Here is a 16970-nt window from a genome sequence, read left to right as displayed (position 1 = left end):
ATGTTGAGAGGGAGTAAACCCCAAAGGCTGTTTGTGTAACAGTTTAACTTTAGTCCGTCCCCTCGCCCCGACCCGGGCGCGAACCAGCAACTGCACACATCAACAACTGACACCCACGAAGCATCGTTACCCATCGCTCCACAAAAGCCGCGGCCCTTGCAGAGCAAGGGGAACCACTACTTCAAGGTCTCAAAGCGAGTGACGTAACCGATTGAAACGCTATTAGCGCGCACCACCGCTAACTAGCTAGCCATTTCACATCCGTTACACTTGCACACCTGATCTATAGGCTATCAAATGTGGACGGTGGGGCGCAATGATCAATAACCTAGGTTCTATCTGGCACTTCCCCAAGCCTACATTTAAGTTTTTATATCACCTTTGGTCTCATTGTAGCTTTTACCTTTCAACTATTTCCCGATAGCCTGCCTTTTCATTCATCTTATGCAGTGAAGAAATAGTGGACCACTCTGGAAACTGGTTTGAACAGATTATGGCTATAAATCAGGGGCAACTCAATTAATTCAAAGGTAATTTGAGGAAATTCCCAATATTGTGTTGTTCCTTTTGTGTCATATTGGAAGAACACCCTTGGTCTCTGTCATTGGTCTTTCGTTTTGAACGTTTCCTAAACAAGTGTAGACCTAATTTAACGGTAGTTTGTTGAGCGTAGGCCTCTCTCTTAAATACGCTGTCTTGGCAAGGATGCATGTAACAAACACTATTTTAGTGCGTGTTATTTTTAGTTGTGGTGTTAACGACTAACATAGGAACCATATAACATTGGATTGCAGTTAATTCGGCATTTAGTAGGCCTCTTCTACGTGGCGTATTCTGGGCTCTATGCCCTCCTGGAACTGCGTCTGAATTACCCCACATTTCATGTCGCATCCTTTGCTGTAGCTATGAAACACATTTTTGTAAAACACATTATCCACAGCTGCACTCTATGATAATTCCATAGCATTTTTTGTGTTGTGTTTTGTTTCCAGATGTCCTTACAGCAAAATAGCCAATATATCCTGCATGAACCACATAAGCAATATGCCTTTGCCAGATGTATTTTCTGAAATGTGGTCCAAATAGTTAGATGTGCTATGAGGACTCGAGACGGGGAAAGAATGTCATTGCAGTTTCGTATCCTCAAAGACGTTCTAGACTAATGCTCGAGAAAGTGGTAGCGTTTCCTTTACTATTTCCCGTTACTGTTGGCCTAGCGACATCTATCTGTTCCTTGGGCTACACATAAGGGCAGGAATTGACATACTGAAGCTGCGAAAGAAAAAAAAAAGGGATATCATCTCTCTCGACTGCGTTCTCCCTCTCTCTTCGCGTAAAAATCAAAAGCTACAAACACTTTGAATAGTCATGAAATTAATATCCACAAGGACTGCAAGATAAAGATATAATGTGCGGTGATTAACTGCATAGACCTACTCTATGCGGCCCAGAGACCCTTTCGCTAGAGATGAGAAAGTGCGTTGAGGGAGGTAATCCCTTCCAGTCTCTGACGTGTCTTTACCAAGGAAACCCACACGCGTGTCCTCTGACGCAACTGCCCATTTCAGGAAACATGCGTCAATGGACCGTACCAAATCAGACAAACGGTGAGTCTCACCTCCAACGGATTTTATATACATGTGCATTAACATTTAGCATAAACATAATAAATCACCTTTAACTATGTTATGTATAAACAATAAAACAGATTTACGATACTGTGTGCTGATTTTTACAATCTTAGCTATGATAACCCCTTCCCAAGTGAAGTGTCTACGCCCAGAGACAGTGACGTGAGGAGCCGTTAGCGTTGATAAGCGGTTGCATTTCTTCGTATTACCATTAAAGTGAGTCATCTTAGGAAGTGCGGTGAAGGGACATAGAAAGAAATATAGAACTGTTCCAAGGGGTAGCTGAAATAAATGTGTCGCGGGGAAGGGATTCTATAGAGTAGGCTGAGGTGGAAAGCAAACATAAAGCCTCTGTCTGTGACTCACACGCAAAACGGGTCTATTCTCCGTCAACTCTGTTTTGACAGCGAAAGTAGGTGCCCTACTGACTTTTTTTCTTGAAGCTGGCTCTTGTAGCACACCTGAATAGGCTAGCAGTGGAGGAAAGAACAATAGCTGAAGTTATTCTCAAGGAGAGAATTATTTGGAGTGGACAAAAAATAAAATAATTTCGGCTTTACTTCTTGGTAATTGCTTTAAGTTATTTCATTTCAAAGAGACTGGATTTATTGCACTAATAGCCAGGCTATTTTGAGAATTGTTTTGGGGGGGATATCAGTGTTTTAAAGACTGTTCAAGTTGGTCACTTTCCAATCTGCTCCACTTTCGGCACACAAAAAGGGATTGCACTGTCAGAGATTTTCTGTCAGAGGATTTTTTGAGATCGTCGGAGCTCATATCATCTACTGAAATCTTCCTCTTTCCTGGATCATGTACCAGGACTACTCCGTGAACTACGACACCTCGTCCCGCGGCAGCAGCACTTCTCCGGCCCAGCCAGAGTCATTCACGAGCGGCAGCAGCACGATCGGCAGTCCGATCTCTACCTCAAGCTACCAGGTAACCAACACTATGTATTTTCTCTTCTCTCAAAGGAAAATATTGATATTCACAACTATCATTTGTTTAATTTAAGTTTCATTGTATCGAAATGTCACTGCAGTTGTCTATGAGTTACTACCCACTGATACACTCTTCGATTGGTAGGACTAACTTGATGCGTAGCTACAGTATTGGCAAGGCTATCACGCTGTGCGTAATTATCGGAGTGCAATGCAATAGAGGTGCATGATATCTTTCTAATATATTGCTGTCAAATTTTATTTTTGAGAATTATTAAGAATATTATATTTATATTGAATATGTTACTCCAAACTATAGCCTACTGCTGTAGAGCCTTTTTCTTTACCTTTGGAAAGAGCGCGCCGCAATATCCTGTGATATTACCCGAATCTGAGCGCGCTATAGCCTGGGATATTATTCCAACATTTCCCGGACCTGCTCTATGCAATAAAATAACTTAATAGATTATATATATATGGCTCAGGCCAAGACACCAGTGCGCGAGTGAAGTGCATAAAAAGGACGAAAATGACCGACCCATGCCGAATTTATTTTGAATGTCATGAAACCTAACTGCAGAAAATGACTTACTGACAAGTGATTGTCATCTGAATTTCCATATACAATCAGGTATTGCACAGTCGCTGTACTTTAACACCCACGTGTTGCACTGCTATGGGACTGTGCACCAGAAGTTAACGGGAGGCTTTATTGGAAAATACATATTTTGTAAACGGAAAATGTAACTTTCGAACGTGTTTAAACTGTTTCGTCCACAGATAATGTAGTCAAAATCGTATTATAATAACTTTTGGATGAGTATAATCTGCTATCATGAATTATTATACACACCAAACTGCATATAGATTGCTACGTCATTTTTGTCAATGCTAATTGCTCTCAACATTTTTCCTGCAAGATATGGATTGAAATAAAATTACTGGGGACATTTGGTAGGCTATTATTGGATCACGCCGTACTTGTAATGCTTAAACCAAAGGGCTACCTTTTCCCTTGCGCACTGGATAAATGCTTTATTCATGCGCACAATTTGGTCACCTTGAACAAACATGCACTGGTTCTCCCAATTCTTCTCAGTGTCTTCTTGGCACAGAGATATGTCTCTGACCTGATGATGATCAGTGCTCAAACTGTAAAGCGAACAGTGCAACAATGAATCTTGACTAGGACTCCTCTTTAGTTCTGCAGCAAGGCCTATAGCGTCAGTCAGTGGTGGTACGCTGTGTACACTATGGACAACCAGTCGACGCTGATACGCCAAACGGTTCGACCCAAAGCTTCGAGGTGTGTGTTGCAGATGAGCAACATGTAGTCATGCACTGGAAGATGTTGGCGTGACTTGGAAACGGCGGGTTAAAAAACTTATGAAGCGTCTCTGAATGCGCCCTCGGGGATGTTGGAGAACATGGAGACATCGAGGCTGGAATTTCCTCCAGGTGTCCTATTGTGATTACATTACCTTTTTTTTTACCTGCCTCCCGTTCTCTCATTCTGAGATGTGATGCTCAGTGGCTATAATTGAGGAACAACCATATATATCAGCGTGTCACACCTCATGTCTCCTTCCAATGAATGCTGTTCCAGTCAAATATTCCCTTTTTAAATTAAGATGTAGCCTATCGATAGTTTTTACGAAGGCGACAGAGAGACATGTTTCCAGTTGTTTTTATCTTCTACTTGGTCACAATCCCGGATCCGGGAGCACCCTCATCAGTAAAAAAGCTGACTAGCATAGCCTAGCATAGCGCCACAAGTAAATACTAGCATCTAAATATCCTGAAATCACAAGTCCAAGACACCAGATGAAAGATACAGAATCCAGCCATCATTTCCGATTTTTAAAATGTTTTACAGCGAAAACACAATATGTATTTCTATTAGCTAACCACGATAGCAAAAGACTAAACCGCATATTTTCAAAAAAATATTTACCGCATAGGTAGCTATCACAAATTCGACCAAATAAAGATATAAATAGTCACTAACCAAGAAACAACTTCATCAGATGACAGTCTTATAACATATTTATTGTATAGCATATGTTTTGTTCGAAAAATGTGCATATTTCAGATATAAATCATAGTTTTACATTGCAGCCACCATCACAAATCTCACCAAAGCAGCTAGAATAACTACAGAGACCAACGTGAAATACCTTTATGAAAAATACATGGTGTACAGCAAATGAAAGACAAACATCTTGTGAATCCAGCCAATATTTCAGATTTTTTAAGTGTTTTACAGCGAAAACACAATATAGCATTATATTAGCTTACTACAATAGCCTACCACACAACCGCATTCATTCAACGCAACGTTAGCGATAGCGAATAAACCAGCAAAAGATATACATTTTTTCACTAACCTTCACAAACTTCATCAGATGACAGTCCTATAACATCATATTACACAATACATGTATGGTTTGTTCGAAAATGTGCATATTTAGCGCCACAAATCGTGGTTTTACAATGTGAATACGTAGTCAAAATGCAGAAATATTGTCCGGAGAAATCTTGGAGAGGCACCTAATCTAATCAAATAACTAATCATAAACTTTACTAAAAAATACATGTTGGACAGCAAATMAAAGATACACTAGTTCTTAATGCAACCGCTGTGTTAGATTTTTTTWAATAACTTTAGTACGACATACAGCTTACGTTATAGCAAGACAGCGCCCAAAATCAGGGCGGAATATACGTCTAAACATTTGACAGAAATACGAAATAACATCATAAATGGTTCCTACTATTTGATGAGCTTCCATCAGAATCTTGTACAAGGTGTCCTTTGTCCAGAATAATCGTTGTTCGGTTGTAGAATGTCGTCTTCATCTGTCGAAATAGCTAACAAAGCTAGCCATGTGGCGCAGGAGTGTCCAACTCACCATAACGCAAAACAAAGAAAATACAGAAAATCGCAATAAACTGATTTAAGTCGGTTTAAAATAACTAGTTTATGATGTTTTTAACACATATCAAATAAAATCAGAGCCGGAGATATCTAACGTTTATAACGAAAGCTTTTCAGAACGCAATCCAGAGGTCCTTCTCGCGCCAAGCTGAACGGTGAAAAGACTGGTCTCGTCATTCCAAGAGGTCTTATTCGGCCTCAGATAAAGCTATACACCCCATTCCACCTCTCACTGTCTATTGACATCTAGTGGAAGGCCAATGCAGTGCATGTAGACTCATAGATTTCATGCAAATTAATAGGATGGCCCTGGAACAGAGCCCCCGATTTTAGATTTTCCAGTTCCTGACAGGAAGTTTGCTGCAAAATGAGTTCTGTTTTACTCACAGATATAATTCAAACGGTTTTAGAAACTAGAGAGTGTTTACTATCCAATAGTAATAATAATATGCATATTGTACGAGCAAGAATTGAGTACGAGGCCGTTTAATTTGGGAACGATTTTTTACAAAGTGAAAACAGCGCCCCCCTATTGAGAAAAGGATTTATGTTGGCAGTATCCAGTGGCGACCCCACTTTTTAGCAAAGTGTTTCAGCCTAGCTCAGTGCTTTTTGTGGTGGTGGGGTTGAGCCAGCAGAAAATGGGAGCATTGCGCCGTGATTGGCTCAGTGTTCTGTCACTCATGGGGACAACACGTCATCGCCTATTTTTAGTCCTTAAGTAAGGGTAGACATCCCAAATTTTGGCCCTTTGGGTCCTGCCATAGTTATTACAAGTGCCCTTCTAAGAAGGCTCAAGGTCATTGGCCACAGATAAAATGACGTCAAATCACGTTATATGTACAGTAGCTTTAATTGGACTGATCATGTCAACATCTTACTTTCAAAGTCTTAGCTATCAGTCATCATGAATCAAGTCGACAATCTACTGGCAAATCCGTTTTAATCCTTGTCATATGAAGAGAAATGGTGAAGAGAAATTATAAATAAAACGTATCGGTGCTCATCGGCCATTGGGCATAAAGATTACAACAAGTTGGAAATCGCAAATTCAACAATGAGTCGTTTGGAAGGAATCAGTGGCTAACTGCAAGCAATGCAAAGCAACCTCTAATGTTAGCCTGCTATTCAATGGAGTGGCTTTTTTTTTTTTTTTGTTCCCACCATAAATCCAGAGAATGCCAGACTTTGATAACAAAGTTTGATGATAAAATTTGCTCACATAGGACCGCGGTGCCACCTTCACAAGGGGAGTCCAAAAATGTATTTTATGCTGCTGCATAAATGATGTAATATGCAAGGGAGATATGTATACTGTAGTTAAAGTAATACTAAGTGTATGTTGTGAAGTAAACTGTTAGTAGCCCATGTGCCTCACCCTAATAATTTGGTCTATTTTCACCAATTGTGAACACATCGTTCGTAGCTGGTGTCTGCTTGTTTGCCAACTTTTTTGTACAGCTTTGACAGTGCTACTGATAGTAGTGATGGCGCTTGGCTTGCACGTGAAAAGTCAGCACACACAACATTCTATAATAGAATTGTGTTATTTGACAAGTCAAATTTAAAGCTTATTTAACGTGTCAAGTAGTGTTATATGACGTATCTTTTTTGACATGCAAAGACCCAAACGGTGTTCAATGTGCCTCACCCTAATCATTTGGTCTATTTTCACCTCTTAATTTCACCTACTGTTCTAACTTGATTGTGTACATGTAGCCTATAACATGTTTTAGAGAAATTTAATATTGTAAGAGTTTTCATTGTCTTATATGCCCCTTTATTTATCCTACACTTCTGACGGGGAGTACACTGTAAGAACGGCCCATGTTTTAAATTCTGTCGCTTATATTGACTGCGTCCGTCGTCGCTCGGTCATTACTGTCTTAATCGAAATGACGGATTGCCTCTTATCCGCTTGTCGTCCCCTTATGCCATAGTTTGTACATGTCAATTGTCAGTAGAAACCACATTTGTTTAAGCAAGTCAGCCATATCAGCTATGTTTTTTAAAAGGCAGTAAATGAGGCTGAATGAACTGTTTCGCTGCCAGACAAGGCTCTGCTGAAAGCTAGGTGTAGCAGTGGTAAGGTGTTTGGACTGTTGTTGGGACTCTGCTGTTGGGACAGCTTTTATGTAGACCCTAACAGTTTGTGTGCACCGTTTGTCACCGTTATAGTGCAATTATTGTGTTGAGTATTGGCTTTGCTGGCATGCATCCCACTTTTTTTAATTTTCTGCCCCACCATGATTTACATGCTAAAATAGCCACTGGCAGTATCACATGTACAACCTGCTGTAGGCCTACTGGCACATGGAAGGGAGTTTCTGTGCTCGCTACAATCGGAAGGTTGTTCTTTCATACACCGGTGTTCTAATCTTATTTCTTATAATGGACATAGTCTGTTCAGATCTCCTTTTAATAAGACAAATGTGGGAAGTGTGTCTCATTTTTGTCGGCCTATTAATCAGTTGACTGGAAGCGTTAAGACGGGTGCCAATTTTACGTGCGACTTTATCAGTTGGATTTTGTCATTATGACGGCGTCTGCTTCTGCCAAATGGAACCAGTGGGCGTGCAGAAGCACAATAGCTGGACTGGTCATAGTTTAAGTTGGTCTTTTGAAATGAGCGTATGGGTTACATCAGCTTCGAGATAGTCAAGCATTGCCATCGGTGCTTTCTCTACCCTGGAAGGGTTTAGTTTTATGCAGGCAAAAGTTCCTGGAATTTTACATCATCCTTTAGTTTTCTGGGGGCGGAGGACAAGTATTCTGTTTGTTTAAGTGGTCTGGTTTCTTTCCTCTTACAGCAGTGGGCAAGTTCCAGTGAGTTATTAAGGACCAGAATCCGGGAAAGCGGGGAAAGGGGGCAACACCTGTGGAGCTGTTTTCCGGCACACGGGGCACTAGGACTGACATGATGGCCTATGGGAGACTAATCTCGGTGCCAGGAAACGTGTAGGCTACGTGTTTTATTTGGACCCTGCACCTGAAATGTTTCCAAACAATGGTGCTTTTCATGCATTTTAATTAGTTTGCCCACGGTCGATTCACCTATTGTCTCTAAAATCAAGTTTTGACATACTTGACATATTTTCATATCCCCCCTCTTTATGTATGTCCTCTCCGTGTAGCAACAGGCACTGCAATTTATTGTAACCAACCATTAGATTACTAAATTTATAACTTTACCTTCTGGTTAGTTACCTGCCCCTGGGATTTATGAATGCAATGGAATTTTCACTGTTGCCTCACTTCTGGAATGTATTGGCGGGGGACCTGGCTTTTCTCTCTAGCCTAATATAATGCGGCTTCCGACCTTACTGGAACTGACCGTTTTACGCACATGCTTGACATATCCCAAACACGTCTCACCACAAGGACATAATGGATGAATTAATCATCGAACATTGTAAGAGCTTTCATTGTCTGTATAATGGACACGCTCACTGGTGTCATATAATGATATTGACCTAAAGGCAAGGATATCATCAAAATATTGTCCTATCACCATAAAGGTGCCTCATGAGGGCTTAAGCAGTAAGCTTTATTCAGTAGGCCTCTACTATATTTTGCTTCATAGATGGTCACTTCTGTGCTGCCACTCACAATGTTGGTAAAATGTCACTGTCTTATGAGCATTATAGTCTTCAGATACCCAAGTAACCTTGATGTCTTACCTAATCTATTTTATTAGATAGGCTACACTTGTATATGGAAAGAGATGGGCCTATCCAGTGATATCAGTGCCAATGCAAAACAACATTATCACATTTTCTGACAGGAATAAACTAGTCATCACACCTTTGTCCTTCTCCATGGATTGTATTTTTTTCCAGAGAGGTGTACAATTCCATACCATGTTGCTCACCAGATGACTTGCTGGTTGACGCAACTAAGCTCTTGTCTCCTATAGCCATAGTAAGATGGAGGCCGCAGCAGCACTACGGGCTTTCCCGCCATTATTCACTGAATGTGTCACTGACTGCCACTCCGGGGGTTAAACGGGTGAATCTAGACAGTGTTTGTGTGTGGTGTCAGTGATTCACTACTACAGTAGGGTTCAATGCAGAGAATTTGTGAGTATGATTAAGAGTGGGTGACCTGTGTGTGTGTGTTCAAGGAGGTTAAGCTACAGGACTTGGAAATTGATAGCAGAGTCAAATAGCCTACATGTCAAGTGGCGTGTTTTTTTTCTTCTGCTGTTGTAACAAGTGAAATAAATAAGCAAAATTCGATTTAAGCGAAAAAATAAATGAATGGAAATTGAGATCTGTGAAATACAATCACCATTTTGTTATGGGTCTTTCCCTAGAGTTGAAGACACACACAACTTATTTGCTAGGCCCTGCCCCAGAATTTTGGGACTATCCCTGCCCCAATGGATAGTCGAGTCCACCACCTGGACAAGGACAAGCTCACTTTTAAATGGTATGAAAGCCTGTGAAGGCTTGTGTTTAAACGGCTGAATAATTTAACAGTGATTCCTGAAATTCAGAGCCAGTTCATGGAGTATTTTGAAAATCTGAAATTATACTTTTGTTACATTATTTGCTAGCCCTGCTGGTTAGCTAGCACTCAGTCTCGACAAACAAACGTTGCTAATGCTAGCTAGCTAGCCACTTAATATATATTGTTTCCTTAAGATGCATGTTAGCTAGCTAAGTTAGCAATGTTATGAATAGAACTCCCATCTGCTGTCGACATGAGGATACGATTTGAGAGCACTAGTTGGCTCCAAAATTGCATGCTGACAGGGAATTCAGAGCCATTCAGTGGCTAGCTACACTACAAATATAATTTTACCAGCTTCCCATGAAGCAATTGTTATAGCAGTCTACCACAACATACCCAAGAGTTTCCTGATTAGCAAGGGGAAGTCTGTTTAATTTCAGTCTGTATTAGAAACACAGTTTGAGATTTCGTCAGTGTTTGAATTGGGCTTCCTGGGAAAATGTTGTCAGAGGTTGCAACAGTAAGCGAAGGATCAACTGTCATCTTGAAATCATCCACTCACCATTTCTCTCCTGATCTGCCCTCTTTCCCCCCCTCCCTTTCTCTTTGCTACCTTTCCTGTATCTAGAAATACCGGGCCGACATGCCTGGCTCTAGCAGTGCCTTCATCCCCACGATAAACGCCATAACGACCAGCCAGGACCTGCAGTGGATGGTGCAGCCCACAGTGATCACCTCCATGTCCAACCCTTACTCACGCTCCCACCCCTACAGCCACCACCTCTCCAACAGCCCCGGGCTCCTGGGTCACACCACCCTCGCCCGCCCGGGTGTCATACGCTCCGTCGGGGACACCCGCGTACGACGAAGGAGAGATGAGCAGGTGAGGACCACGAGTGTACAGATGCGTGTGTTCAAGAGTTACTTATGTCTGGCAGTGTGGAGAGCATCTTGTGGCGGCAAGCAACATTTTAAAATATCTTTTAACATTGTAAAACAGTAGAGTGAGTTCTACTTTCAAAGTACCAAGATGTGAGGAATTTGGCGATATTGAAGATGATGGCTTATAGTTGTAAACCCAAAGCTTCTCTACTTGTTTGCGCTGTTCAGCTTAAGTGTTAATGACAACTCACAAAGTGTGTTCTTTTTGCCCTCAGCTTACCCCTGAGGAAGAGGAGAAGAGGAGGGTGAGGCGCGAAAGGAACAAATTGGCAGCCGCCAAGTGCCGCAATCGCAGACGAGAGCTCACCGATATGCTCCAAGGGGTTAGTTAGACAACTGCACCATACAACGGCACAACACACTCTCCTACGCGTACACACACGCGCACATACACAGACTCGCGCGCACACACACACACACACACGCCCCTGTCAGTTTAAATTCCAGAGACTCTATTTGTCAACTTAGTTGCTACAATTCGTCATATGTTGTGCACTTGCAGTACAAACGAAGCACCAAAGCATGAAAAGGGAAAAAACGTATTCCCTTGTGCGGGACAGTTTCATGTTCAGCTCGGTTCACGAACACTTCTCAAACAGTGTTGCACGTATTTATGCGTCGACCTCAAACCAGAACCTTGCGATACTGGTTTGTCTAGGTCTCTAGGAGGACTTTAGCTATTAGCACTAAGCCGTGCTGACAGAAGACAGTGGATGTAAGGGTTTTTGTCTGGGTGCAGACAGCTGTAGACATGGACAGGGCTGGGCCCTAACCCTCCTAGCTAAGCAGACAGCACTAATTAGACTCATTAGCTCAATTACAAAAGAAACAGGGAAGGAATGTGCTGCAGGCGGCTGTCATTATGAATGGGAGATGTTTTATTAAGTGGGAGTTCCATCTCTCATCTCTTACAATTTTGACGAATTCATGGCTACGCCCTCCAACTCCCCCACACTGCTTCCAGCAAAAACGCCTTCCCTCCTCCACCACACACAACTCTTTGTTGAATTACCAAATAAGGAAGTGTCATATTCCAAGCATGTCAGCAAACGTATCTTCCTTCTTGTTCTATTGCTCCTATTTTTTTTCTTTTGTGGGGGGGGAGTCTGCTAGTTTGTTTCCTACTTTCTCATATCTTTGTGTTTGAGACAAAGTTCTCAGACAGGCCTGTGACTTATCTGTGTTCTGCCCGCCCGATCTGGTGACTACAGGCTTCTAAGGGTCTGTCTTTGTCTGCTGGGGCCGTGACACATTAATGACACATTACGCTAGAGGAAACACGGTGTGGTTTGCGTGTTACATCACGTAGCTCCATCTGGGAACAACAATCTTAAAACATGAATGTGTTTTTTGTTTGGACAAAGTTGTAATAGGAATTACTTTTAGTATCAGGATAACGGTCAAACTGGAATGCCAGGATATTCTGACAAATATAGGTTTGAGTTCAAGTCATTTAGGGGCAAGATAGCCAAGATGTATATTGATTGCCCTTTCGCTGTATCTCAACTATATTCCTTAGCAAACTCACAGTGCCTTCAGAAAGTATTCACACCCCTTGACTTTTTCCAAATGTTGTTACAGCCTGAATTTAAAATGAGGTTGTTTTTGTCACTGGCCTTCAGTACACACAATACCCCATAATGTCAAAGTGGAATTATGTAAAAATGTATAAGTGTCATGGACTCACTCTGTGTGCAATAATAGAATAGTGTTTAACATGATTTTTGAATGACCACCTCCATCTCTGTACCCCAAACATACAATTATCTGTAAGGTGCCTCAGTTGATCAGTGAATTTCAAACACAGATTCAACCTCAAAGACCAGGGAGGTTTTTCAATGCCTCACAAAGAAGGGCATCTATTGGTAGATGGGTAAAAAATAAAAAGGCAGACATTGAATATCCCTTTGAGCATGAAGTTATTAATTACACTTTGGATGGTGTATCAATTCACCATGTGACTACAAAGATACAGGCGTCCTTCCTAACTCAGTTGCCGTTCAGTGATTTCACCATGAGGCCAGATACAGAGTTTTAATGGCTGTGATAGGAAAAAACTGAGGATGGATCAACAACGTTGTAGTTACTCCACTATACTAACCTTATTGACAGAGAGAAAAGAAGGAAGCCTGTACAGAATACAAATATTCTAAAACACGCATCCTGTTTGCAACAAGGCACTAAAGAAAAAAATGTGGCAAAAAGATTATGGCAAAGCAATTCACTTTTTGTTCTGAATACAAAGTGTTATGTTTGGTGCAAATACAACTCAATATTTTCAAGCATAGTGGTGGTTGCGTCATGTTATGGGTATGCTTTTAATCGTTAAGGACCGGTGAGTTTTTCAGGATTAAAAATGTATGTAATGGAACTAAGCACAGGCAAAATCCTAGAGGAAAATCTGGTTCAGTCTGCTTTCCACCAGACACTTGGAGACGAATTCACCTTTCAGCAGGACAATAACCTAAAACACAAGGCTAAATCTACATGGGAGTTGCTTACCAAGAAGACAGTGAATGTGTCTGAGTTAGTTTTGACTTAAATCTACTTAAAAATCTATGGCAAGACTTGAACATGGTTGTCTAGCAATGATAAATTTGAAAATAATAATGGGCAACTGTTGCACAATCAAGGTGTGGAAATTGCCCGTAAAGACTCACTGCTGTAAGTATTGACTCCGGGGTGTGAATACCTATGTAAATGAGAGATTTCTGTATTTAATTTTCAATACATTTGCTAAATATTCTAAAAACATGTTTTCACTTTGTCATTATGGGGTATTGCATGTAATCCATTTTGAATTCAGACTGTAAAACAACAATGTGGAATAAGTAAAGGGTTATGAATACTTTCTGAAGGCACTGTACTGTACTGTACTGAAATATAATGTGCTTTAGGTTCTTTTTGGGAAACGGTGCACTCTTGTGGTAGCATTAGGTGATGCAGAAACTTACCAATGTGAACCTTAAACAGTGGTTGGGGCTTTGCTGTCTACTCCATACACCAGAAGTGTAATTGAGCTGAATATGAACCCTTCAGATACTGAAGATAAAAAATGTGTCCTTATCAGCTGTTTGTTGTTATGGTTTCCAGGAGACTGAGGAGCTGGAGGAAGAGAAGGCTGATCTACAGAAAGAGATAGAGACACTGCAAAAGGAGAAGGACAAGTTGGAGTTCATGCTGGTGGCCCACAACCCCATGTGCAAGCTGCCAACCAACGATCGCCACCAGAGGGGCCACCACCAGCAGCAATGTGCCCCTCTCCCCCTGACCATGCGCAACAGTCTGGGTCCCCGAGGCCCCATCAACCCCGTTGTGGTGAAGCAAGAACCGCAAGAAGACGACGTGGACGGCAAGTCCCAGCGCTCTGTCATTAAGCCTATCTGCCTTGGGGGAGGTAGTGGGATCTTCTGCGATAGTGACAGCCTCAACACCCCAGTGGTGGCAGCCTCCACCCCAGCATCCACACCCAGTGCCCCCAGCCTCATATTCACCTATCCCAGCATGCTGGAGCCCGAGAGCCCCTCGCCATCCTCTGAGTCCTGCTCGAAGGCTCACCTGCGCAGCAGCAGCGGGGATCAGTCGTCGGACTCCCTCAACTCGCCCACCCTCCTGGCCCTCTGAGCAGGGACAGTTAAGGTGAGGTTGTGGGGGAGGGCGAGCAGCGCCCCCTACCGACTTGGCAGACGAAAAGCACACTCAAACCTGGACCAAGCCAACCATGAACTGTGTTCTTGACACCAGGAACCCTCAAGGGCTAAGCCGCTTGTTTTTCTCATACGCTTCAGTGTGATTTAAAAAATAGATATACCCAAATGTGTGCACCTGTACCAGCCAGTGTCGTCACTTCTTCATTTCAACTCCAGCACCTCAATTTGCTTGTTGAACAATAAACAGATGACATGGAGTTGAGGAAATGCCAGCAAAGCCATTCATGAGGCGAAAACTGTGGAAAGCAAGACATATTTTTAGATCAACATTAAGTAAAGCCATCTGATGACAGTTGCACTCTCCTACGATCAATAAATCACTAAATGAGAGACAGAAATCAGCATTTCCTGACATCCCTCCTGTTTGAAGGATGGATACAGAGACAACGGAGAGATTTCAAAAGCAGATTTATCTTTTTCTTGATTTTTGTCTCCCTCTCACAGAAACTATATTGGGAGACTACAGAGTGTGTTCATAAACATCTGACTTTATTTCCATATCTACTTGTATTTATGGCGTGTGCTAATATTTTCTGAATGTGTGTCCTTACGTTCTGATGTTGTCTTCTGATCTGCCTGTAGAACAGCAAAATGGTTCACTGGGTAAGCCACAAAGCCTCAGTGTCTCAAAGGAAAAGAGCCAATATTTACTCGATGCCTAGTTCGTCACCAGTCTACTCTTAACATTGATCATAGTATCGATGGCCATCGTATTGGTGTTTTCCTCAGTAACGTACCTGAACTATATTATGCATTTATTACAAGTTTGTGCGATTTACATTGGTGTGAGAGATTTCGTGAGGGATTTCTCTTCTGTGTGGTGGTTGAATACAATTTTTTTTTTTTTTTTAAGGAGCAGCACGGGAGGCATTGGGGTTTAAGGGCTAGAGTGATATCTGAGGAGACATTCAAACAGTGTTCCCTTCTACTTCTAAAATAATGTCATTCAGCAAGACAGTTTGACCAATGAGGTTATTGTGAGCAACTCCTTATACCCCCACTACTGATGGAGAGTTCAACCAGACACTCTGGAGCTTGATTGAAAGTTATCCATTTGTTTTGTATCCGCATTCTTTTTTCCTCTCGCCTGTAACTCAAACTCTGGCTTTGTCAGAAAAAGGGGATTGGATATTGCCCAGTGATCTCAATATTCCCTTGCAATAGGGTAGGTTTCGAAACCAAAAAAAAGACATCTGTATATCATTTGTACTAAAGGAGGGGGTCTGGTTGAACTTTTCAGATGCTACTGTGGTGTGAAAACATGATAATAGTAATAACACTGGCTACATTATTTTGTAATTTCATCATTATTAATGTTCTTATAAGGGGCAACACCAATATGTGGGCAGGTGACCCTGTATATCAACAAGCACATTGAAACCTGTTCACTGGCCATTGTGTGGCCATATCAGACCCATAGCAAAAACAATGCACTTTCCAATTGATGGGACAAATGAGATTCTCTTTACAGCTGGCCTGAGGTGCAAGAGGAATGTCTTGAGGATAATGGTAAAAGAACACTTATTTGTTTGTGTTTTATGGGACAGAGGTTTAAGGATACCAAGCACTGAAATGGATAGAATTGCAATATTTCAGACGTATTGTTTACTTCAAACATTCCTTACATGGTCAGTGGGGTAATGACCTTTGTGGCGATCACAGGACAGAAGACGGACTGAAACATTTTTGTTGTGCTGGGTGCAGCAAATAAGACATAAAGAATTGCTGTTGTGGACTAGTCACATCACTTATTGATCTTTGTTTGGATGGTTATAGTATCACATGATGGCATTTGGACAACAACTCCTATCATGCATTGGGATAAATTGCAGACCAAGAAAAAGATACCAAAATGTAATTGTCGGAGAGTTTCTTGTCTGTTCGAGTCTTTTGAACCCCCTAAAAACACGTAGGAAAGCCATCAACTTTAGATATTCTACTGTACATGTCATTTGCTGTATGTCTTCTGTTTTTGACATCTATTTCTTATTTTTCCAAATGCTTTAATTGTTTAAAATGATTCAAAACAAACAAAAAACAGCAATATGTATCGCAGTGTTTGTTAATTTCGTAATTCTATAAATATAATAAAAAGCATTTTCAACAAGGAATTCTTGAACGCTGTTATTGACCTGTTCATCATTTGTCCATGGGCAATGCAGTGTCCTTATTTTTGTATCTCTGAACATTAGGCACATTTGATTTGAAAGGCGGCGTACCTCTAAATTAGAGCTTGATTCAATCTGTATTGCAGAAGATCCGGGGGTATAGCAGGATGGAAATTTTAAAGTCAATGCTCCCGCATTAATGGAGACTGCATTCATGGTAAACACTGTAAATGTCGGCTCAATCG

The 16970-nt window shown here is 41.5% G+C and overlaps 1 protein-coding gene across 2 annotated transcripts; it reads left to right on the top strand.

The window, feature by feature from the left end:
• Positions 1-1860: 1860 nt before the first annotated feature.
• On the top strand, positions 1861-16724 carry LOC112068328 (fos-related antigen 2-like). 2 transcript variants are annotated; one of them, XM_024135434.1, is made up of 4 exons: positions 1861-2570; positions 10594-10848; positions 11123-11230; positions 14001-16724. In XM_024135434.1, the coding sequence occupies exons 1-4, from the start codon at positions 2442-2444 to the stop codon at positions 14529-14531; spliced, it is 1023 nt and encodes a 340-aa protein (XP_023991202.1). In that variant the 5' UTR covers positions 1861-2441; the 3' UTR covers positions 14532-16724. The 2 variants fall into 2 exon arrangements, with proteins under 2 accessions (XP_023991202.1, XP_023991203.1); XM_024135435.2 differs by lacking the exon at positions 1861-2570 and adding an exon at positions 9811-9941.
• The last annotated feature ends 246 nt before the right edge of the window (positions 16725-16970 follow it).

Source organism: Salvelinus sp. IW2-2015, unplaced genomic scaffold (genome assembly GCF_002910315.2).
Source record: "Salvelinus sp. IW2-2015 unplaced genomic scaffold, ASM291031v2 Un_scaffold451, whole genome shotgun sequence".
NCBI classification, from domain to species: domain Eukaryota; kingdom Metazoa; phylum Chordata; class Actinopteri; order Salmoniformes; family Salmonidae; genus Salvelinus; species Salvelinus sp. IW2-2015.
Note: the sequence above shows the minus strand (reverse complement) of the source record. Positions and strands in the feature narration are given on the sequence as shown.